General features: G+C 52.3%; 1 protein-coding gene across 1 annotated transcript; it reads left to right on the top strand.

Moving 5' to 3' along the window:
• Positions 1 to 269: 269 nt before the first annotated feature.
• CDHR2 (cadherin related family member 2) lies at positions 270 to 24,083 on the top strand. The gene is made up of 31 exons (XM_039239758.1): positions 270 to 321; positions 586 to 657; positions 3,685 to 3,821; positions 3,937 to 3,976; positions 5,490 to 5,590; positions 7,436 to 7,525; positions 8,114 to 8,239; positions 8,311 to 8,457; positions 8,545 to 8,620; positions 8,709 to 8,824; positions 8,945 to 9,178; positions 10,223 to 10,378; positions 10,459 to 10,620; positions 10,898 to 10,959; positions 11,224 to 11,467; positions 13,906 to 14,145; positions 16,500 to 16,569; positions 16,688 to 17,293; positions 18,081 to 18,152; positions 18,532 to 18,581; positions 20,009 to 20,160; positions 20,309 to 20,417; positions 20,509 to 20,597; positions 21,044 to 21,112; positions 21,220 to 21,297; positions 21,391 to 21,451; positions 21,533 to 21,657; positions 22,191 to 22,304; positions 22,387 to 22,467; positions 22,711 to 22,777; positions 23,818 to 24,083. The coding sequence occupies exons 1-31, from the start codon at positions 270 to 272 to the stop codon at positions 23,947 to 23,949; spliced, it is 3,930 nt and encodes a 1,309-aa protein (XP_039095689.1). The 3' UTR covers positions 23,950 to 24,083.
• The last annotated feature ends 21 nt before the right edge of the window (positions 24,084 to 24,104 follow it).

The raw sequence follows: 24,104 nt of genomic DNA on the forward strand, positions 1-24,104 counted from the left end.
TTGAGTTCAGAGTCATTCTCAAAATGGAATTCTGGACCAGGCTCAGCTACCTTGCCCACCCCTCTGGGTCCCCCCACCCCATTCCTCCCACCCTGGAACATCTGGAAACTGGGCAGAAGGTGATAGGGGCCCTGAAGGAAGACTGCTGAGTGGTAGCGGTGGGTGAGCCTGGGTCAGAGCCAGACAGATGGGGGTCCACCAAAGGGAGGAAGACACGGGTACAGGTGCCCCTTCCCTGACACCTCTTCTCCTATGTCCTTCCAGACACGATGGCGTGGCTGCGGCTGTCCTGCCTCCTGTTTCCTACCCTCGTGGTGTCCGGTGAGTGCTCCCCTCCCCTTGTCAGAGTAGCACTAAGCTGGAGATCCTTGGCAGGACCTTCCAGAAGGAAGGGGCACCGTCTCATCAGCAAACTCCCAGCTCCTACAACCCAGCCGCATGCTTGGCTGCCTGGGGAGGCCTGGGGAGCAATACGGGCCCTGGGGGGTGAGCTGGGCTGAAGGCTGAGATGTGTGGGCTCCCACGGGGGGAGGAGGGGGTCAGATGCAAGGGCCTCCAGATGTTCAGTGCTCTATGTTCCTACAGTGGCAGCCAACGTGGCCCCGGTGTTCTTGTCAAACATGACGAGAGTGAGCTTGCCCGAGGACCTACCAGTGGGTGAGTAACCATCCCTGTGCGAAGACTGTGCCAAACCCTTACCCAGGGAGGGTGCAAGGGCCTCCTTTAGGGGCCAGCTCCCCATCCTTGCAGCTACATGGCTTGTCAAGGGGCAAAGGTGGCCTGATGGGCGTCTGTTTCAGAAATTTGTTTTCTCCTCTTCAGCTTTTGTGTCAGGGCCCTCACACAACATCAAGTAACCAAGACACCCCGTGAGAACTTTCCTCCTGTTTCCCATCACTTTCTGGTGTTTCTGATTTCCCCAAGGAGAAAGGGTCCACGTGGGACAATTCTTTCTCTTCCACCTCTCCTGCTTGCTAACCTCTCTCCACTCCCTGTTTTTACCCCCTAAACAGAGAGTGAGTTCAGGCTCAGAGCCTTTCACACGCTTCTTGCCAGAAGTTAATAAGTGTGCTTTATTTTTATTGCTTTTGTTTGTAGAGTTACTTTCTATCTATGGCAAGTGAAACGGATTTCTATTTACAGCCACAATCTAAAGCTTGCTTTTAAAATAAATGTACTTACATGAAATGATAAGTGGATTAAAAGAAGGATCATAAATAATGAGACATTTGGATGTGGTAAAGATCATGGCAGTGTACAAGAGGGGATGGCATTTGGGAAATACCGGTTTGGAGGAAGCCGTAGGAACTGAATACCAAATTCCCAGCAGGATGTGGATTGGAGAAGCAGAAACAAAAGATGACTGTTTTCAGTGGTATATAGGCTCAGCAGTGCATTATAGACCCCAAAGAGCCAAGGTGTAAACAAGGTCAATGTTTTTAATTCTCTCATTTAGCCATCTACAGCAACAAGTTCAGGGCTGTCTGGGGTTCTGTTCTATCAGAACAGTAGGCTGTTCCCTACTCTACGCTCCTGGTGTCAGGCACCCTCCTTCCGTCTCCAGACTCTGCCTTCCCTCAGGTGCGGCCCTCGGCCACGTGGCCCAAGAGGACTCACACCTCACTCTATTCCAGTCAGCCAGAGGAGGAAGGGGCAACGCGAGTTTGGCCCTTTCTCATAAGGACAGGCTCCAGACTCCACACACACAGACTTTAGCATCATCTCCAACCTAGCTGCAAGGGAACCTGGGAAATGAGGTCTTTACTCTGGTTGGCCGTTATAACCAGCTCAAAATCCAGGCTTTTCTCACTCCAAGGGAAAGGAGGGGTGTGACTGCTGGGAGACAAGCCACAGTCTTTGTTGTGGCATCAGATTTGGGATCTCAGATACGTAAAGCTACCGCATAACACAAGAGACTGTATTAAAGAAAGTGAAGCCCAGAATCTGCGCTGGGATTCAGCTGCCTAAGGGAAAGATGGGGAAGGATTTGCAGGCACAAAGGCCACACGTATTTGGGTGTGGTTGCCAGGACAGCAAGATTTATTTAGGGTTATATTAGTGAAGGTTTAATGCCCAGGAAAAGGGAGGTAGCAGTCTCATTTCACTCTGAGATGACGCAACGTCCCCTGGAGGGCGGGGCTGGGCTGGGGTCCAACTATTGGATATTTATAAATGCTCCTTGTACAACAGAGAAGTGGTGTCCAGACATGAGTGATATTTACATATATTTTCATAGCTGTTTGGTCACAGATAAAACACACACATACCTTCAAACAAATGTCGCAGATATTACAACCCAAACGCCTTCAAGATCTCCATGCTCTGCCTTTAACATCTAAACAAAACAGCTTGAGTCCCCGCACTGGTTGCAGAGGCCCCTGGTGTGGCTGTTTCGGAGCTTGAGGCTCAACTCTCGCTCCTTCCTCCCTCTCCCTGGCCAGTCCCTGGTCCCCTCCAGCCAGCTCCAGCCTCTACTGAAGGTTTGGGGAGAAGGGAGGAGATTGCTGCATGAGTCAGGAAGTCACACTCACCGCTGCCACAAGAGGGAGCTTTTGGTGGGGAGGGACTGTAACCAAGCTGTCCCAGAAGTTGTGGGAGAAGCTGGGAAAGCAGACTCCAGGCACGCAAATGAGCTTGTCCCTGAAAAGCTGTCACAGGCCAAAAAGGAGGGCTGGTTCCTGGAGGCCCTCAGGCTGGGCGCTGAGCCACACGGCACTTTTGCCTTTGTGAGCCCCTTACTCTAGAAACAGATATTAAAATTATATTCTATGATAGAAATTAAATATTCTTGTGGGTCCTCTATAAGCAGCATGGGCCCAGGGGCATTGTACCTTGTGGCCTTTGGGGACCTATGGGTGGGGGCTACAGGGAAACACATTTTGGTGACATGGAGAAAGCCCTTGCTTATGGACAGTTGTCCGACAGTGGAAGAGGGTGGCTGAGGAGGGAGTACGTTTTGACGCTGGAGGCGGCTGAGCAGAGGTTGGATGTGATAAAGGAGGTGAGGCCCTGGAGCAGGGTTTGATGGATCTGTAAAAGTTCCTTTTGGACTGGAGAGTTGAAATTAAATATTCTTGTGGGTCCCCTTGAACTTGCGATGTTCAAGCCCCCCACTATCTGCAAGCCCCTGCTCTGTCCAGGGATGTGCCCTCTGGAAGTACACATGCCCCAGTGGAAGAGCCAGAGCTCCTGGGAGACCAGCAGGAGACACTCATTTGAGCAGATGGTGTTTCTGGCAGGCTCTGGGCAAAGCCTCAGATGAAGGGAGGGCTTAGAGAAGGCCCGGCACCTCCAGAGGGACCCCAGCAGTCCTTGTGCTAGGGTGCACCCAGCTGCTGCAGCTAGGTGCCACCATTCCAGCCATCTTTGGTCTTTTCTCAACGAATTCCAGGGAGGCAATCCCAGGGCCAGGGGAAAAGAAGATGCCTGGATAGCAGCCCACCCTGCCGGGCCCAGTGCGGATGGGGTCTTACCCTAGAGGCAATCAGCATGCTGTTATCAAAAGGCCACAGAGTGGGTACAATAGCCAAACCTGACCTTTATGACCACAGCGGCCAGAGCCCCAGCGGCTGGGAGGTCCCAGATTTCTGCACACAGAGAAGACAGGCCCCCTAGCCCAGCTCAGCTAGGCCAGCGCTGAAAGAGGTGACCATGGACTGTGGGCATTCTCTGTCCTGCCTTCAGGCGCTGTGGCCTTCTGGTTGGTAGCTCGGGACCAGGACCAGGACACTCTGACCTATGGGATTGGCCAGTTTCCCGCTTTCTTCACTGTCACCCCAGCCACTGGTGAAGTGAGGCTGGCCAGCCCTCTGGACTATGAGGTAAAGGGCAGCAGCCTGGGAAGGCCTCGTGAGGGGGTTGGGAGGCGGGGGTCCTGCCTGTGCTCCCACCCTGAGCAGGGGCCTACCTCGGGCCTCTCCTCTCCTCCTGCTGCAGGCATCCTTCTGGTTCTCCATCAGTATCTCCGTGAGCGACCATCACAACAGCCCCGTGAGTTGGAAGGGGGGAGGGGAGGGCATCGTTGTCCTGGGATCGGAGCACGGGGGCCCGAAGCCCACTCCTGACCATGTCCCCTACCTCAAGCAACCAGGGAGGGCCCTAGTTAACAAAACCTGAATTTGGTGTTTATTTTCATCCAAATTATACTTGTCCATTTGGGGTTACACAATAGTACCAAGATTTTAATATTATTATTAATTTACTTCAATTATATAAATATGCTGTTTATATTATAAGTATAACATGAATTATATCAATTTATATTAATATAAATGTTAATAAAAGACAAGTGATAAATAACTTCCTACCTTAGCTCTTTTAAGGCCATCGCTTTCAACTCCCTGGCTGAACAGGTTGGTATCAGTGCTCATATTTCTAAATAACATACTTATACCACTGTGCCTCATGTCTGTGAATGTGGAGGATTTTGTCTTCATAACATACTCCCCAAACTCTGTCCATTAAAAAAATCATTAAAATTTTTTAAAAATGTTTTTTTATTTATTTTTGAGAGCCAGAGAGAAACAGCGCGAGCAGGGGAGGGTCAGAGAGAGAGATACAGAATTGGAAGACAGGCTCCAGGCTCTGAGTCAGCTGTCAGCACAGAGCACGACGCGGGGCTTGAACCCACAAACGATGAGATCATGACCCGAGCCGAAGTCAGACGCTTAACCGACTGAGCCACCCAGGCGCCCCTAAAAAAATCAGTTTAATGACTTGGATATATTTGTAAACATCTCAAAAGTTGCAACTAAAGCTCAAGTCCCTTGGGTGACCCTATAGGAGCCATGTATATGTATGGCTGCTCATGTCTGTTCACAAGCTCCCCGTTTCTTGCATTATTTTCCAGTGTGGGGACACACCGTAATGCATTAGCTGGTCTCCTCTGATAGACACTTAGGTTTGTCCACAGCTTTAAATTGTGGCCAACAAGAGAAAATGAACATTCCTTTTAAAAAAATTCTTTTAGTGTTTTATTTCTGAGAGAGAGAGACAGTGTGAACAGGGGAGGGTCAGAGACAGAGGGAGACACAGAATCTGAGGCAGGCTCCAGGCTCTGAGCTAGCTGTCAGCACAGAGCGCGATGCGGGGCTCGAAGCCATGAACCATGAGATCATGACCTGAGCCGAAGTTGGACACTTAACCGACGGAGCCACCCAGGAGCCCCCAAAATGAACATTCCTATAGCAGGACAGGCACATTTTAGATGTTTTAAAAATGACCTCATTATGTCTGTAACTTACTCTGAAATGGTTCTGTAAACACATGGAGAGTGAGAAATCAAACAATGGGTGAACCTGGATGAAGAGTATTCGAAGTTAGTTGTACTATACTTGCAACTTTTCTGTTGTTTGAAGTTGTATCAAATACAAGATTATCGCAAATATTACCTAATTGCCTGAGAAGGGAAGTCAACTTGCACTCCCAACCCAGACACTTCTCCCTTTGAATTCTCAAGTGCTCCCATTTTCCAGGCTTACCTGGACTTTCCTACCTGCAGGTGCAGAGGGAAATGCAGGTGTTCGTGGAAGATAGAAATGACAACGCTCCCGTTTTCCAGAATACTGGCTTCTCCACCGACATCAGTGAGGTAACCTCTGCCTTAATGTGTGTGTGTCTGTGTGTGTGTCTGTGTGTGTGTGTGTGTGTATGATGCAGGCATCCCAGAAGTTCTAGGAGTGCAAAGAACAAGAGACAGCCAGCAGGGGGTCCAGGATCAGGGAAAAGCCCCTCTCAGAAGGGGCAGCTGCAGGAACCAAATTCAGGGGAATGTAACCCCATGAACAACAGTGACAGTAACATGTTGCAATCAGTCAGACTGGATTAGAATTATTTCAGTTATGAAAGCAAAACTTCTTTTAAAAAAGGAATTGATTTTCTCACGTATCTGAAAAATTTTGAGGTACACTAACTTCAGGCATGGTTGGATCCAGGTACTCAAACCATGTGATCAAGAAGAGATTTCTTTCCACATCTCAGCTCTGTTTCTCTTGTTGTCCCCATCTTTGGGCAAGAAGGCCATTCTCTCTTGTGGTGATAAAAGTGTTCTCTGCAGCTCTAGGCTTTGCAACGTGGACATAGACTGTCTCTTTCTCCATGGTGCTGGCCAAAACCCCAGAGCTGATTCTCATTGGCTCATTTTGGGTCATGTGCCCACCAACATAGAGGTATGGGATGCTCTGATTGGCAAGGTTTGCACACGAGCCCTCACTTCTAGCAAGGGAGGACAGCCCCACTTGAATTGCCTGAGTGGGAGGAGGTTCCCCAAACGTCTCTGAGCAGCAAACACAACATCACTCCTGGATCTTCATTACCACGTGGCTTTGAAGATATATGAGGTGTAGGGCCCCATATTAGGTCAGACATAAGACCAGTGAAATCCAGGCAGCCATTTGGCAGACTGTGATGGGGCACCTACTATGTACCAGGCACTGTCCTTGGTGCTGAGAATATCTGGTAAATAAGACAGATCTGGTCACCACCTTCAGTAGCTCACATTCTAATGAAGAGTACCGATAATAATCAATGAAACATTAAATAAGCAGGATTATTTTAGATACTGTTAAGTTATATGAAGAGCATGAAACAGGACAAAGTGAAAGAAAGTGACCAGGAAGGGGGCTGGTTTGGGTTGAGTGCCCAGGAAAGGCTTCTCTGAGTAGGTGACATCTGAGCAGAGACCTGCATGGCAAGATGGAGCCAGCCATGGGATGCTCCAGGAAAAGGATGTTCCAGGCAGGAGAACCACAGATCCTAAGGCTCTGAGCTGGGAATGAATTTAGAGTGTTTTAGGCATAGCCTGGAAGTGGGTTTGAGTGGAGGGTAGTAGGTGAGGAGAAGGTAAGGTCAGAGAGGTGGGCAGTGGCCTGACCTCAGAGGGCTGCAGAGGCAGTCTGGACCTTTTTCTGGACAGAATAGAGGAACCGTTACAGAGATTTTTTTTTTTTTTTTAGCACAAGAGTGATGTGGTCTGATTCATGATTTTCCAAAAATCACTTTGACCACTTTGTGGAAAAAGTGAAGGTGTGAACAGGTCACAGGGGACAAGGGCCTCCTCAAAGAACCATTCAGCCTTGCAGGGTGCTGTTTGGAATGTACTGCTATAGGCTACAGAGAGCCCATTGGATGTTTGACCCAGGGAGTGACACATCCTGGGTTGCTGACTGATTGCTCATCCTTATCCTAAGGGGCTCTGCAAATCAGAAGCCAGCTAAGGTGCTGGGGAGAGGAAGAGGGAGTAACCTTCCCTCCACCCTCCTTCCCCCCAACCTCGTTGTCCCAGGGGCCCAGCCTAGGTGGGAAGGAAAAGGAAACACTGGGTTTCAGGCTCTGGAATATGTTATTATCCCTGTGGTACAGTTGGGGACACCGAAGCTCAGGGAGGGGAAGTAAGTGTCCAGTTATGGAGGGGATGGATTGGAGTTCCTCATTACAGACCCTGCCAGTCGGCTCCCTGGTGTTCTCTGTGGTGGCCAAGGACCTGGACACGGGATCTGCAGGAGCTGTGGTGTACTCCATAGAAGAGGTGAGTGTGGGCAAGTCCCATGGGAGTATGGGCCCCACTGCTCCCCAGGGCCACCAGGGGGCAGCATCTCCCACACAACCTGTAAGAACCTTGAGTGTTGGTGTGAGGACACTGTCTTTGTGGTGGCCTAGCCCTGGCTCCCACACCTTTCGCTGGCCCCTGCTGGACCTCACTTGGCCAAGCTACCTAAGGGGGGGGTGCCTGCTGTGGACAGGACTTTCCTCCCCACCCTCTTGCCCAGGACACTGTCTGGGCCCTTGCTGAGTTCATATCAAGCCACCTGGTGGCTGATTGGAGAGGTACAGTGTCTTGTCCAAGGGGGCGTGGCCCCAGTTCTCCTGAAGACACGTTTGCTAGCTATAGCTCCTGTTAACTGAGTGCCTATGATGTGCCTAGCACATACCTTATCTCATTTGACCCTCCTCTCAACCCACTTATGAAATATCTGAGCTAATTTTCAGAGGTGAAAACTGAGGCTTGGAGAGGTTATGTGACCTGGTAAGGATGGCAGAGGTGGTCAAGAGCAGAGCTAGGATTTGAACCCAGGTCTCTCAGAGGGGAGTCTGGTCTGACTGTGCTCTGTCTTAGGTCATCCCTAGCACTGGAGACAGCCAGCACCTCTTCAGGATCTTGCCCAATGGCTCCATCGTCCTCAATGGCAGCCTCAGCTACAACAACAAAAGTGCCTTCTATCAGCTGGAGCTGAAGGCCTGTGTGAGTGGGGGCACAGACGGAGGGATGCCATGACCTGAGGCCCAGGCTCACAGGGACCTGTCTCCCCATAGGACTCAGGCGGCATATACAACAACAGCAACATCACCCAGTGCTCCTCGCCTGTCTTCCTGTCCATCTCTGTGGTCGACGAGCCGGACCTGGACCCCCAATTTGTCAGGGAGTTTTACTCAGCCTCTGTGGCTGAGGATGCACCCCGGGTGTGTTAGAGGACCAAGAGGGGTCTGGGTGGACACAGCAGGCAGGGAAAGGGTCTGGGCCATTGAACCAGGTCGTTCTCTGTGCAGGGAACCTCAGTGCTAAAGGTGGAGGCTGTGGATGGTGACAAAGGCATCAATGACCCGGTGATCTACAGCATTTCCAGTGAGAATGGGGGTGTTCCCAGGCTGGGGGAGGGGTGAAGGCTCTGCCAGAGTCATTGGAAGCAGCAGCTCCTACTGCCTTTCACTAGACTCCACGAGGCCTGGCTTGTTTGACATCGGGCCAGATGGGGTGATCACGGTCAGTGGTTCCCTGGACCGTGAGCAGCTGCTGGAGGAGGATGAAGAGGTGAAGGTGCAGGTCACGGTGAGTGAGGGGTCTACTGCCCCTTTTGCACCCTAACTCTCAGCTTCTGGCCTTGAATCTCTGCTCTCTCTCAGCATTTGTTCTCTGATCGCTGCCCTTTGGCCTCTGCTCTGCTCTCAGGCCACCGAGATGCACCACAACATCTATGGGCAGGAGGCCAAGGTGAGCATATGGGTCACACTGAGGGTGACAGATGTCAATGATCACAAACCCGAGTTTTACAACTGCAGCCTCCCAGCCTGCACCTTCACCCCCCAAGACGCCCGAGCCAACTTCACTGGCTACATCGACGAGCATGCCTCCACCCGCATCCCCATCGAGGGCCTCACCATGGTGGTGTATGACCCAGACAAGGCAGGTGCACCCAGACAAGGGGTGGTTGGGTGAGGTTGATGGTGGGAGACGGCTGGGGGAGGGAGGTGGGGGGTGACCCAGAGAACACAGTACTAAGGTATAAGGTGGGGAGGTGAGTGGTGGGTGATGGTGGTGCTGACCATGGACAGTGGTAGAGGATTGGAGTTATTGAGTGTTACTTGGAAATGTGGGTTATGTTATGCTGATGGGTAGTTATGTGCTCAGGGCAATGCTAGGTGGTGGCAAAAAGAAAGGCAGCATTGAATGGAGTTTAGTACCAGCTACTAGGTAATGTTGAATGGAGTATAGTTTTTGGTGGTGTTGAGAAGGGGGTGGTGATGAGTGCTTGGTGAAGCTGAGGGGTGTTGGGGTCGTACTGGATATTGGGGGATGTGGCGGTGTTGAGCACAGAGTGGTCTGAGTGAGTGCTAAGTCAGACAGTATTCTTAAGTGGAGGTTGATATTGAGTGGGGTGGAATTGAGCAATGAACGCCTATGGATGGTGTTTGGTAGGATTTGGTGATATTGAGTTGGTAAAAAATGTGGAGGGGGGATGGTACTGGGTAGAGGTAGGTGGACAGACATGTTGAGTTGGTGGCTGGTGTTGAGTGGGGTGGGGGTGGGATGTAGACTGGAGGGTGATGTGGGTAATGGGGTGATGCTGGGCATTGCTGGTATTTGGTGTTCGTATGGGTGGTGGAGCATGTTGAGTAGGGGCTGGTAAGGAAGACTCAGTAATGTCTCCTGGGAGTGAGGGGAGTGTGTCCAGGCTCTGTCTCTCCAGCCCTAGGCAGGCGCCAAGGCACCTGGAGATGTCTTCTTCCTATGAGCTCACATTTGCAGAGAGTGTACAACCCAGCTTCCCCAGAGACCCTCTTGCCGCAGTGTTTTGAGAGTCCCTCCCCTCCCCCCACCCCTTCAATGGGAATTCAGAAGGCTGGGCTTCCTGAGGCAGGAGCCTATGGACAGGGATTACAGGCAAGATGCAGGTTGGCGCGTTGCAGGAGGTGGGGTCTCTGCTATACTATATGCCCATCTCCACAGGGCAGCAATGGCACCTTCCTGCTGTCCACGAGGGGCCCTGATGCTGAAGCCTTCAGTGTCTCCCCTGAGCGGGCGGCGGGCTCAGTGGACGTGCAGGTGCTTGTGAGAGCTCCCGCCTTGGTGGACTATGAGAGGAAGACAGTGATGCTGGTGCAGGTGAGGGGTGCTCTGGGCACCAGGGAGTGCGGTCCGTGGGCACTCTGGCCCCAGTGCTGCTACCTCTTCCCTGTCCTCAGGTCCTGGCCACTGAGTCAGTCAGTGGGAACTCCTCTGCTGCCCTGGTGACCATCCACATTAGAGATATTAATGACCATAGGCCCACATTCACCCACAGCTCGTACAACCTCAGTGTCTTGGAGAACAGCCCAGACGGCACTGTGGTCACCAACAGCATCCATGTGAGTGACGGGGACCTGAGTGGGCTGGGCTAGGAGAGACATGGAGGAGGGCAGACCTGGGGACTGTGACCCTGCCCGTGTCTCCGTATCACCTGATGTCATCAGGTCCCAGCCAGTGTGCACAAGTGTGTGGGGTGTCTATTTGTGAATCTAAGTGTGCTGGGGATTCTCCCTTTGTGTCAAGAAGCAGAACAACCCTGTCCCCATCAATCGCACAGCTGACAGGGAGTGACATCATTTCCAAACGGTGTCCCATTGTCCATCTCTCTGCTCACAGGCCTTCGACCCTGACACGGGTGAAGGGGGCCGCATCACCTACAGCCTACTGCCAGGGAATGGGTAAGGTCCCAGCGTGGGCGAGGGGCAGGCAGATAGGGGGCCCGGGCCCACCTCTCTGCCTTACAGTGGGACTAGAGTAGGTGGGTAAAATATAGGACGCCCAGTACATTTCAATTTCAGATAAACAACAAATAATTTGTTTATTATAAGTGGATTGCAAATATTGCATGGGACATACTAAAATATTTGTCATCGCTTATCTTAAATCCAAATTTAAGTGGGCATCCTATATTTTTGTTTGCTCACTCTGGCCACCCTGCACAGGGCAGACATCTTTGAGGTGGATCCAGTCTCAGGGACAATGACAGTGAGGAAGAGTGAGCTGCTGGACCGTGAGAAGCAGGCAGTGTACTACCTCACGCTGCAGGCCACAGACGGCGGGAACCTGTCGACCTCCACCACACTGCTCGTCACCGTGCTGGATGTCAATGACAACCCGCCCGTGGTCAGCGGCTCCTACAACATCTTCGTCCAGGAGGAGGAGGGCAACGTCTCTGTGCCCATCCAGGTGCGAATGGCCCAGACCTGGTGGATGGGACAGGGGCGAGGGACCCAGCCTGGCTCTGTAGTCGTGCCAGCCCTGAGTTGGAATCTGGGCTCTCCTCTGTGATCTTGAGAAAGTTCATCAGTCTCTCTGGGCCTCTGCCTTCTCTTTGGAAAGTGAAGACAATCGCAGTCGCTAGAGAATAACGAGATAACGCATTGAAAGTGCTCAGCATGGGGTGCCTGGGTGGCTCAGTCAGTTAAGCGTCCGACTTTGGCTCAGGTCATAATCTCGTGGTTCGTGGGTTCTGATTCGTGGGTTTGAGCCCTGTGTCGGGCTCTGTGCTGACAGCTAGCTCAGAGCCTGGAGACTGTTTTAGATTCTGTGCCTCCCTCTTTCTCTGACCCTCCCTTGCTCACGTTGTATGTCTCTCTCTCTCTCTCTCTCAGAAATAAATAAAAACATTAAAAAAGATTTTTTTTAAGTGCTCGGCACAAAGCCTAGCATAGAGCAAACCCTTAAAAACATATTACTCTTTTTAATTTCAGCCCCTGTTTTATTCCAAAAAGGATTTGAGGTGACTTTGGTTAAAAGCAAGGTAAAAAAATGGGAGAAATAAGGAAAAAGAGAAAATAAGAATGGTATTGCTAATAAGCACAAAGTTAACGTTAGAACCCAGAGCCACACAATTGCTAGGAGTGGGCTGAAAATTCAGTTCTGAGCTTCCTGATGGCCAGTGCAAAAAAGGAAATATCAGTGGCCAGGTTCACAGACTCTATGAGATAAAAACCCACCGTTGGCTCCAAAGAAACATCAGAGACAAGCATCTCTCCTGAGTCATCTGAAAGGGGGTCTTGCAAGAAGCAGGAAAGAAACCAGGTCCTCAGAATGACAATCGTGTGGCAACAGAGCACTTTCCTATTTTGGGGACAGTGTGGTTTCCAGGACACATTCCCACATCTGGTGTCTTGACTGACTTGGGAAGCACATGCTGTAATGGTGCCCATTTCACAGAAGGAGAAAAATGAGGCTCAGAGAAGTTGAGTGACTTTCTGGAGCTTGCACAGCCAGTAAGTGGCAGCCCCGGAGCCAGAGCTCAGATCTCTCTGTCCTGAAACTCGAGCCTTTTCTTCTTCCCTGTTAACTTCGCACTCTGCTCTGTGAGCTCCTTGGGGCGGGAGCATTCCAGATCTGCTGCTGTAACCACAGTGCCCAGCGTGAGCCCCGAGAGGCGCTTGGTGAATTAACTGTCTGAAATTAAAAGTGCGGAGGGGTGAACAGACAGGGTCAGGCTTCTGGAAAAAACCTCTCTGGCTGCCCGTACAGGAGGCATTTAATAACCAAGGTCCCAGTGGAACTGAGATAAAAGAGCTGAAGGTAGAGGAATGGCAAGGAGGAAGACTTCCTTCCAAGTCAGTAGCCCAGCTCTGGATTCAGAGCTCCTTTGCTGGGCCCCAGGTCCTCTCCAGTGAATCCATCATACTTCTGCAGGTGACTCTCAGTTAGGGGGAGGGTGCCAGAGAGTCGCCCAAGGCTGTCACTCATGCTGTGCTAAAGATAGCACAGGGGATGTGGAAGCCCAGGGCAATCACCAGCCTGGCCTGGAGTCACCTGGAGAGGTGTAGATGGCATTCAGGGTGAGGCGAAGGCATATGCAAAGGCCTGAAGGAACTTGCTGCATCCTCCATGATGAATCACCCCTGAGGCAAACCAAGCACATGTTCGGGACCCTGACAGGACAGGAACATGCACACATACACACGCAGATTGGGTGAAGAATCAACGGTTTGAAAAAAAACACAGCACTGAAGTAGTCATTGTGGGAAAATCAGAATCTTGTGCGACTTCACACTTATTTTATACTTGTGTGTTTTTTTAATTTCTTTTTTAAAATTTTTAATGTTTATTTTTGAGAGAGAGAGAGAGAGAGAGAGTGTAAGTGGGGGAGGGGCAGAGAGAGAGGGAGACACAGAATCTGAAACAGGCTCCAGGCTCTGAGCTAGCTGTCACCACAGAGCCCGACGCAGGGCTTGAACTCACAGACTGTGAGATCATGACCTGAGCTGAAGTTGGACGCTCAACCTACTGAGCCACCCAGGCGCCCCTGTTTTTGGGTTTTGAATAGCTATAACATACCCCCTCAGGCCCCTTCTCCACTTGGATTTCAGCTCCGTGAGGCTCTGTGCTGGCCCAGTGCCTAGAGCAGGGCCGGGCACATGGTAGGTATGCAGTAAAGATTTGTGGGAGAAACAATTGACATCAGCAGCTTAAAACCTCAGAACTCTTGCAAGCTGTTGATCTGACCCTCTGATGGGAGACTGAGGCTGAGAGATTGGCCAGCATCTCACTGGCTTGAGGCCCAATTATTGCTCTTGTGCGCCAGTGCTGGAGGGGGAGGCCAGGCTGCAGAGGGGCCGGGGGGCATCTGAGAGCTGATGCTCCAATACTGGTTTTCCACACAGGCTCACGACAGCGACCAGCCAGACACCAACAACAGCCATCTGCATTTCAGCCTGCTGCCTGGCCCCTACAGCCACAACTTCTCAGTGGATCCTGATAAAGGGATCCTCAGAAACCTGAGGCCCCTGGACCGAGAGGCCATTGAGCCTTCCCTGGGGGGCCGAATTGTGCTGACCGTACTTGTGGCTGACCGTGGTGTGCCTGTCCTCAGCACTGAAGTCAATATCACTATCAACGTGGAGGTAAGGCCTGGCTTGGCCGTGGGAGGGGTGCCTGGGTGGGCCCTGTGTTGGGGAGCTCACAGCATATGGCCAGCACCCCCACCCCTCCAACGTGAGTCACATTTGTGCGCCCTTTGCAGCATGGTGAGCAAGAGAGTTCTGGAACCAGGCTGCCTGGGTTAGAATTCTGGCTCAGTTGTGTGGCCTTAGGCAATCACTCAGACTCCCTGTGCCTTCAAGTTCCTCATCTGTAAAATGGTGATAAAAACAACATAAAGTGAGTTAGCAAATGGAAAGGGCTTTGAAGAGTGCCTGACCCAAGGAAGGTACTCAGTGAATACAGTCGGCCCCTCTTCTCCACGGTTCCCTTTCCTCAGTTCCAGTTACCCGCAGTCAATAGTGTCCCCAAAACAGATGATCCCCTTTCTGACAGGTCATATCGTCAGAAGGTCAGTAGCAACCTAACGCTACATCACTGTGCCCACATCATCCACGTCATCCACGTCACTTCATGCCATCCATGGGCATTTTATCATCTCCCAGCATCACAGGAAGAAAGATGAGTACAGAACAAAAGCATATTGTGAGAGTGAGAAAGAGACCACATTTGCGTTCTCTGTTATCACAGTATTTTGTTATAACTGTTCTATTTTATTATCTATTATATTGTTGTTGATCTCTCTCTGTGCCTAATTTATATATTAAACCCTATCATAGGTATGTACGTTTAGGAAAGAACATATACATAATAGGCCTGTGGTTTCAGGCATCCCTGAGGCTCTTGGAACGTTTCTCCCGCAGATAAGGCAGGAACTACTTACTGTATTGGCTCTAATTATCATTCACAAAGTTCTGCCTGAAACTCTCCTATCTCCTCACCACCGTTCAAGGGTAAACAGAAGGGATGAAAATCAGCATTTACAGGGTTTACTTCACACCTGCCCCTGCAATGTAGGGATGGTTATTACCATTTTGTTGACCAAGAAACGGAGGCACAGAGGTTACGTAGCTTGCCTAGGGTCGCAGAATCGGGTTTCGAACCCAGTCTGTCTGGTTCTAAGGCCGCCACCACCCCACAGGGCACTTTCCTCTAGAAAAGTATTGTGACAAACGTGCACCTCGACAATGTCCATGATGTGTTTGGCGCCCCCTAGGTCTGTGCAGTGCACAGCCCGCACCATCCCACAGAGCAGCCCTGGGTTCCTGTGGGCTGGGATGCACTGCTTTTCCACAAGGGCCAGAGTGAGACCTCAGGGAAAATGGAGGAACAGAAGCCAAATTAGGACTTGCCAGCTTATTCAGCTGTCCTTGGGGTGAAGTAGGCCGTGAAGAAGGAAGAAAGCAGAATTGTATTAACTGAGCCAGTCGGTCCTTTCACACTCATGAACTAGCCCTCATAACAGCCCCTAGAATGGGGACTACGGCCCACCTCGCAGAAAGAAGACACTGAGGCCCAGAGAAGTCAAAGTCATGCGGGAAGCAGAGGTGGAGCTGGGTTTGACTCAGAGCTGTGCTCTTAGCCATCCCTGTGACTTCAGACGCAGCTAGCCATGTGCATGGAGCCGGTGATGCCATTCTGGGAAATCGCCACCAGAAAATACGTCTAATTAAGGGGAGATGGCTTTGTTCTCAAAGACGCTGAACCATTATTTAGAAAAAGCTGAAAGCAAAAGCAGACACTTGTGGGCCACCCCGGGGAAGGGCTGAAAAAGCCAAGGGCACCCCCTCAGCGCACACCAGTGTTCAGGAAGAAGCAGCAGGTAGAGGTGGCAGCCTCTGGAGGTGTGAGTGGTGAGGGCCAGAGAAAGAAGGTGAGAACAGCAACAGTGGGCACCTGGGGGCAGGACCAGATCTAAGCCCTGAACTCAGCTCTGCCTGAGCACAGGAGCGAGTGTCCTGGGGTCAGCTGAGGGCAGGAGGGACAGGAGAAAAGACGTGACAAGGGAAAGCTTGGGCCGCAGGGCCTCTGTGGAAACGGTGTTAGTGCCAGCACAAATAGATCCAGGGGATGGGGAGTCGAACTAGGCCAGCAGGGACACTGTGGGGGTCCTCGGCCACCCTTCTGGAAAGCAGGGCCTAAGATGGCTCTGAGCTGTGGTCAGAGAAACGAGAGGGAGGTGGGGCTCCCTGAAATTGCATAACTGACTTCAGAGGTCTTGTGACAGAGCCGTGAGCCCCACGTGTGCACCCTAGGCAAGTTCCGTCATCTTAAAGGCCCTTTTCTCATCTGCAAAGCGGACAGTGATCTCGGAGGAGACAGTGACAGACAATCTGTGCCTTGGGTCAGAGGAAGCACTGACTTCTCACATGGGCTCTGGTGAGGCTGGACTGGGTGCTCCTGAGGTCCCTGGGCTCAGAACTACCTCTCCCCACAGGACATCAATGACAATCTGCCCATCTTCAACCAGTCCATCTATTTCTTCTCGGTGAAAGAGAGGGACCCAGGTAAGTCCTTCCTGGGTCAGGCCAGGCACTGGGGCTGGGGCCCAGTGAGGCATCCGACCCCTCCCAGGGTGCAGCTGAGGGAGGTGAGGGTCCCTATGAACTCTGCTCTCACCCACAGGAGAGCTGGTGGGCATGCTGAAGGCCTGGGATGCAGATCAGACGGAAGCCAACAACCGCATCAGCTTCAGTCTGTCAGGGGGTGGTGCCAACAACTTCGTGCTCCAAGGCTCCAAGCTGGGGGCTGGGTGGGCAGAGGGCCGCCTCTGGCTGCCCTCGGATGTGAGTCTGGACTACGAGGCACAGGCCTCCTTCAACCTGACAGTGAGTGCCGAGAACCCAGACCCGCAGGGGAGAGAGGCCACAGCACAAGTCGTTGTGGCTGTGGAGGACGTGAACGATGAACGGCCCACTCTGGACCCAGCCTCGCTCCGGGGCATCCATGTGGCTGAGAATGGGTCGCAGCACGGCCTGGTGGCTCAGGTGGTCGCCCACGATGTGGACACCATGGCCCAGCTGGAGGTACAGCTTGTGAACGTCATCTGCACCAAGGCCGGGGTCAGCGTGGGCAGCCTGTGCCGTGGCTGGTTCTCAGTGCTGGCCAACGGCTCTGTGTTCATCAGTCAGAGTGAGGTCATTGACTATGAGACTTGTGACCTGGTCACACTAGTCGTGCGGGCCTGTGACCTCACAACAGACCTCCGTTTCCTGGCCTACAGTGACAATGGTGAGGTGGCCTGGTGGGCTGCGGCATGGGGGCCGTGGGCCGGGACCTAAAAGGTCAGGGTTTGAGTTCTAGCTCCAGCCTTTATCAGCTGTGTCCCTGGGAAGGTTGTGACACCTCCTTAAGCCTCAGTCTACCCATCTGTCAAGTGGACTTGGGTAGTAGGTTGGCTGTACAGATTAAAACAGAACATGCGTGTAAAGTGTTTCGTGCAGTGCCTGGCACAGGGCAAGCAGTTAATTAATGCTATTATTCTGTGAGGCAGTGTAAAGGAAGGAACAGGCTCCAGAGTGCGCGTACCCCACCTTTGATTATGCTAGCAATAATAACCACATCAACAGCGAGCATACTTTGAGACCTTACTACAGCCAAGAGCTATGCCAAGCCCCTTAGAAGCATTTGCCTATGTTACTCCCACACAACCCGTGGGGTAGGTGATCCCTAGCTGATTTTATAGATGAGGAAACTGAGACACACAGTGGCCAGCTCAATAACCTAACTTACCCACCTAGCAAGTATCAGGACAATGTTGGGGTCAGGCGGGACATACCCAGGTTTGGCTCAGTCCTGGCCCGATGCTCGTGCTGGATGACCTTCCACAACTTGCTTACCCTCTCTAAGATATGGGGAGGAGACACAAAGGCCAGAGTGCAGCCCAGGTCAGGAGCAGGGGAGGGGCTGAGCATGGGAGATGTATGGGAGGGAGACAGTGGGGAGCGTGGCTGAGGCCCAGGCCTTCTGGGTCAGGCCTTTGCCTAGAGACCAGAACCAGCCAACCTTGTTCCTCCAGGAAGCCTCTCCATCACCATAGAGGACACGAATGACAATGCACCCTATTTTCTGCCTGACAATAAGACTTTCGGTAAGCAGCCACCTTTTCCCTCCATACTCTGCCAGAATTGCCTTTGGGCAGCTCCCACAGACCCTCCTCAGGCCCCAAGGGGGCCCTTAGAAAGAAAGACAGGCCTCCAAACCTACCTCTTTCCCAGGGTTTCATAAGGAGGGGAGACCTGAGTTTTCACTCCAGCTCTGCCCCAACTCATATCTGACCCTGGGCCTGTCCCTCCCTCTCCGGGCCTCAGTTTCCCGTGGATGAGCTGCTAACTAATGGGTCGGAGGCCATCATAATGGGGGTTTCCAGTGGTAAAGACATTGAAAGAAAGTTTGGGGGAGTGAGTCAGCACCTCAGGCAGGTGGGCACGGGCCCGACTCCACTGACCCTTTCTTGTCCACATTTGTAGTTATCATCCCAGAACTTGTGGTGCCCAACCAGCAGGTGGCTTCTGTCCAGGTAAGTCCTTGGCTCCTGCCTTTGCCCATCTCCTTAGCTCCGGGAGACACAGAACCAAAGCCTTCAGGCGGTTCAGCTGCCTGAACTCCCCAACCCCCCGCCCGCCGAATGCTTTAACACTAGAAAGGAAAGTTGTTGGCTGCAGCACATGAAAAGAAAACTCCAGCACGGAAATGAACACTCGCCTGATTGATATGATTAAACGCCATTAATTGTTATTTGGTTTTTATAAAAATTTCACGACCATAAAAACCATTTGCAGGCTAGATTTTTTTTTTCACTACACCAGAATTTTGAGTAATACAGAGAAATCATAGCAACTGTAAATTAAATGGGCTCCTTGTAGATAAGTGATTTTCAGAGTAAAATTATAAAAATGCTTTCAGTTTCAGTGTTTTATGGTGTTGGGCATGGCTGTGTGTGTTAGAGGGTGCTGGCCACGCCTCGCGGGAGGGTGAGGCCTCCCACACAGCCCTGGGGACCAGGGCTGGACCTGGGGAGCTGTCTGCCTTCCTGGAGCTCAGCTTCCCTCCTGGACAAGAAGCAGGCAGTTCCTAGCAGCCACCTCTGGGGGTTAAGAGATGAGTGGCATGCCTGCGCCGGTCCCTGCGCCATGGAAAGCGCATAGGTGTTGGAGAAGATGGGTCTGGCCTTCCCTGCTTAGAGCTGGGCCTTCCACAGCACAACATCTCTCTCAGAGCTCCGGTTTCTTCTCACAAAATGGGGACAGTGATTCTCCCTCTCCAGGGAGAACTCTTTCAATTCAAGCCTCAAAGAGTCTTCAAATCTTCAGGCAATTGCATTCCAACGTCACGAGTCTGGCCATAACTTTGAATGGTTTTCTTTAAATTGGCTCTTTTTTGCAACGTAAACACCAATTTTGGCCTCATTCTGAACAGTAGACTCATGGCTCTGTATGTTAGTATATTTTTCTCTAAAAGGCAGTGGAATGAATAAAAACGTTTGTGCCCTTACCTCACAGAAATGTGAGCACCCCCACTTCCATGGCCTATTAGGGGAATTTGTATCCCTAACGTCAGTGAATACTGAAATGAGGGATCTAAGGGAAGATGCCTGGCACACAGTAGGCGCTCAGGAAATTTCAGTGTCCCTGTGTGTGTGTGTGTGTGTGTGTGTGTGTGTGTGTGTGGCAGTGGGTGGGGGAAAGCAGGGCAGGATTTCCACATGAGAAGGGCTTGGGGCAGTGACCTGTTGAGTTATGGGGCCAGAAGCAGGGACTTGTCCAAACCTGGATTTGCAGAGCAAGCACATTGCTTAAAATGCTTGCTTAGTTGAGGTGGTCTGGAGAAGGCTGATGGAGATAATGGGACCAGCCTTCCAGGACATCTTAGCTGCTGATTCCTGCTGGGGGTGGGGGCGAGGGGTGCCTGGCCTGGCCCCCAGGTTTTGCCCACTCTTTCTCCCAGGCCAAAGATAATGACTCAGGGGACAATGGGGCCATCCTGTTCTCCATCGTCCAAGTGGATTTCATCGCCAAGGATGGGACCACGACCCCTTTCCAGGGCTTCTTCCGGGTCTCCACCTCAGTGGAGGCCAACGTGTTCATTGGCAACATTGAGTAACTGTGGGCAGCCCCTGGATGGGGGGGGTAGCCAAGGGGGGGTGTCTCAAGACAATGAGTTCCCCATCCTGGCAGGTATATCAGTAGGTTCCAGAGAACTTCAGTTGGGTTCCAAGACTGAGCTGTGCTCTTCCATCTTCAATAGGCTGGTGACCAACCTTGATTCCAGTCTCCGAGGTACCTACCAAGTGACAGTCCAGGCCCAGGACAGACCTCCTGTGGATCCTGCTCAGGAAGCCCGTATCACCCTGAATGTGAGTGTTTGGCCCTGTCTCTAGTCCCCAGTACCCCCTGCATGCTCCCAGATCCCTTGTGCCTCATCTTCCCCATGCCTTCCTTCTTTAGCTTTTCACTGTGGACCAGAGTTACCGTGTGAGGCTGCAGTTCTCCATGAACAAGGAGGAAGTGGGCGCTAACATAAAAGAGATTACAGCGTAGGTCTGGGGCACCCAGAGGGGGCTGTGGGTAAGAACAAGGCCTGGGAGTCTGGTCCCTGAAAGGACCTAGATGGGATGTATGTCAATTCTGTCCCTGGCCTGCCCTTGAGTTTGTCTCTGTCTTTGATCCAGTACCTGCACTTCCTTTCTCAATGTTCCTAGAAGCCTAGGGTTGGCTGGGTAGAGAGAGGTCTAAATAGGGATGCCATGTACAGTTGTGAAGCCTGTGCACTGCACAAGGGCATTCTGCCTGCTAAGTCATAAACCCAGCCCCAGAGGAAGGGGCTGCCTTGTCTGATTTGCACAGAGGCGTTACCTGCTTAGCCAATGAAGCTGTCCAGAGAAGGTACCCCTTTCTAATTAGCACAATTCCTAATTTCACTGGCCACAGGCCTGTGCCAAAGCCCCTACCCCATGCCTCTGTGACATCTGCTTCCTTGTAGGGTGCTTGCTCAGGCCACCAGGACTACTATCTACGTTGTGAGCATTCAGGACATAGAATCCACGGCTCGGTGAGTGCTCATAATCCCAGTGGTTGGAGTGAGGACAAGAAGCAGCAGCAAGAGGGGCCTGCTGGGTGGTTCTGGGTTCTTTACTTTTCACCCCTGCTCCATTCCAGGGCCCGGGGCCGTTCCTACCTCGATGCCTATTTTGTCTTCTCGAATGGGTCCGCCCTGACACTTGATGAGCTGAGTGTGTGAGTGGGGCTGCCCTTGGGGCGGGCAGGAGGGTGAGCAGGAAGCCTGGGGGATGCCAATGTCCCTGGGCCTGAGTGGGACTCTGTGGCCAGGATGATCCGGAATGACCAGGACTCACTGATGCGGCTGCTGCAGCTGGGGCTGGTGGTGCTGGTGAGTGTCAGTGTGGTGGAGGTGATGGGGGCATTGGGAGGGGAATGTCAACCCCCAACCCCCCGCACGTTTCTTTTCCAGGGCTCCCAGGAGAGTCAGGAGTCAGACCTGCCAAACCTGCTCAGCAGCGTCATCATAGGATTGGGAGTGGCCCTGGTGCTGGTCATCGTGATCATGTCGGTGGTCCTTGTGTGCACCCGCAAGAGGTATTGCTCCCATCATCCCTTCCGTCTTCAACTCCACCTTTCCCAGCATCGAAGTCGTATGGTGGGTAGAAAGAGCTTGGGTTCAGGCATCTGGCATATCTATATTTAATCCCCAGAGACCTGCTGTGACAACTTGGACAGGTCATCTCTCCCTCCCTAAGGCTCAGTTTCCTCATCTGCAGAATGAGCACAACACTAGATTCCTCAAAGTGCACGAGGAAGCAGTATGCGTCTTGCAACCAGTGGGACGTCTGGCATACACTATCCATCTAATAAGTGCTGCTTCTTTTTCCCTTTCCAATATATTTGGAGTCAGCAGCCACCTCTGGATTTGACTCCAGGTCTTGCCACTGGCCAGCTGTGGCCTTTGGCAAATCGTATCCTGTCTCTGGCTCCTACTTGTACCCTCTGTAAATGGAGCCACCAGTCTCACCTGCCAGGGCCGTTGTGAAGTCACACTCTCAGAGCCTGCACTAGGCACACGGTGAGTGTGCAGGGAAAGTAGTGCCCCACCTCCTCTTGGTTCTCCACAGCTACCACCGGAAGCTTCAGGCTATGAAGGCTGCCAAAGAGGCCCGGAGGACAGCAGCAGGGGTGATGCCCTCAGCCTCTGCCATCCCTGGGACTAACATGTACACCACTGAGCGGTGAGCGGAGGATCAAAGGGTGGGTAAGAGGCCCCATGCGGTGTCTGAGGCCCACAGCTGCTTAAACGGGCTTTCTATCCAGGGCCAACCCTATGCTGAACCTCCCCACCACGGATCTGAACTTTGAGTCCCTGTCCTCCTCCAGCGACCTAGACCACATGAGGTGAGCAGTGGCCCACACAGCCAGGCCATTTGGTGGTAGTGGTGATGGCGGTAGAGGCGGTGGAGGTGATGGTGCAGGTGGTGTTGGTGGTGGTTGTGGAGGTGATGATAGTGGATATGGAGACGGTCGTCATGGTGATGGTGGTGGAGGTGATGGTCATGAGGCTGGTGGAGCGATGGTGGTTTTTGGCCACAGACAGGGAGGATTGGGGCTGCTATCTGAGCCCCATCATCTCCCCCACAGCCTCAATTCCCTGGATGACAACTCTGTGGACCTGGAAAAGGACACGCGAGAAATCAAGGCAAGATGGGCAGTGAGTTGGTGCCCGGGGCTTCTGACTTGGGGTCCTTCTCTGAAGGGGTGGGGTTCAGGACACAGCTGAAGGACCTGCTGATGACATGGACATGTCCATGCACCAGGCCCTGGGAAGCCCCATGGCTATGGAATGGGGTCCAAGCCTCGCTCTTCTACTCATTCACTGTGACTCTGGGTGGGTGACTTCCTTCTAGCTCTCAGTTTTCTCATCTATAAATGGGGATCAGAACACTAATCATGCAGGACTTTGTGAGGATGAAGTTTGAGTGGGTATAAAAAACCACCTGGCATGAAGCAAGTGCTAAAAAATCTGGTTCCCTGTTTATACCCTTTATATGAGAGCTGGCAGGGTGCGGGGAAGAAATCCGGAGGAAATCATAATTGAGTAAAGGAGAGAAGGTAGGCTCAAATAATCAGCAGTGCCATCACTTGTTCAATAGATGAGTTGGTTCAATTAGAGACTGTGTGCCATCATGAACTGCAGGTGGGACCCTGGGTGGGCTGTGTCCCTGTGAGGGTGGCAGAAGGACCAGAGGCAGCAATGGACGGGCTTTAGAGCCAGCACAACCAGTGATCCCAACCTTGCTCAGCCTCTTCCTGGCCATGCGATCCCTCTGAGTCTCAGCCATCTCTAAAGTGGGGTACATGATCCCTCCCTCAGGGGGTTCCTGTGGGTACTTAGGTCATGGATGGACTGTACCCAGCACAGTGCCTGCCTTGAGATGAAGGTGGCAGGAAGCGGACATCAGGTCTGGGAAGAACATTAAAGTGCTCCTGTGTCCGTGGATCGGTGCAAAGGCCAGAGTAGACCCCCCTCAGGCCCACCCCTTCACGTGAATGCATCTGCACCATGAATGGCTGTGGCCACGTCTGGGACACAGCCAGTAAACTGAGGCCCTAACAGGAACGGGTGGGGCCCCTGTAAAGGAGCCATCTGTCCTGGCTTGAAGCCACACCCACTCCACTAAGGACTGAGGAAATCACCCCATCTTGTGTCTGCTTTCACACCTTGCCTCCTTCTCCCCACAGAAGGAGCCCCTACACAGTCCGACGGAGCCAGACACAGAGCCCCTGAGTGTGGTGCTGTCAGGAAGGAAGATGAGCTCAGGTGGACAGCAGGAGGGGCCCTCCTACACCAATGATGGCTTGGACACCACAGACCTGTGATGTCACTGCCACAGGACCCTGGCTGGAGAGCCCCACATGGGCCCCCACTCTTCTGTTGCACCTTGGAAGAGGTCTTGTCACCCCCAAACGACACCCCTCCCCCGAACACAACAATCATGCTGCTCTATCCCTTCTGCTGTAGCCAATCACAGTTG

Source organism: Hyaena hyaena, unplaced genomic scaffold, assembly GCF_003009895.1.
Source record: "Hyaena hyaena isolate Hyena2069 unplaced genomic scaffold, ASM300989v1 scaffold_160, whole genome shotgun sequence".
Classification (NCBI taxonomy): Eukaryota; Metazoa; Chordata; class Mammalia; order Carnivora; family Hyaenidae; genus Hyaena; species Hyaena hyaena.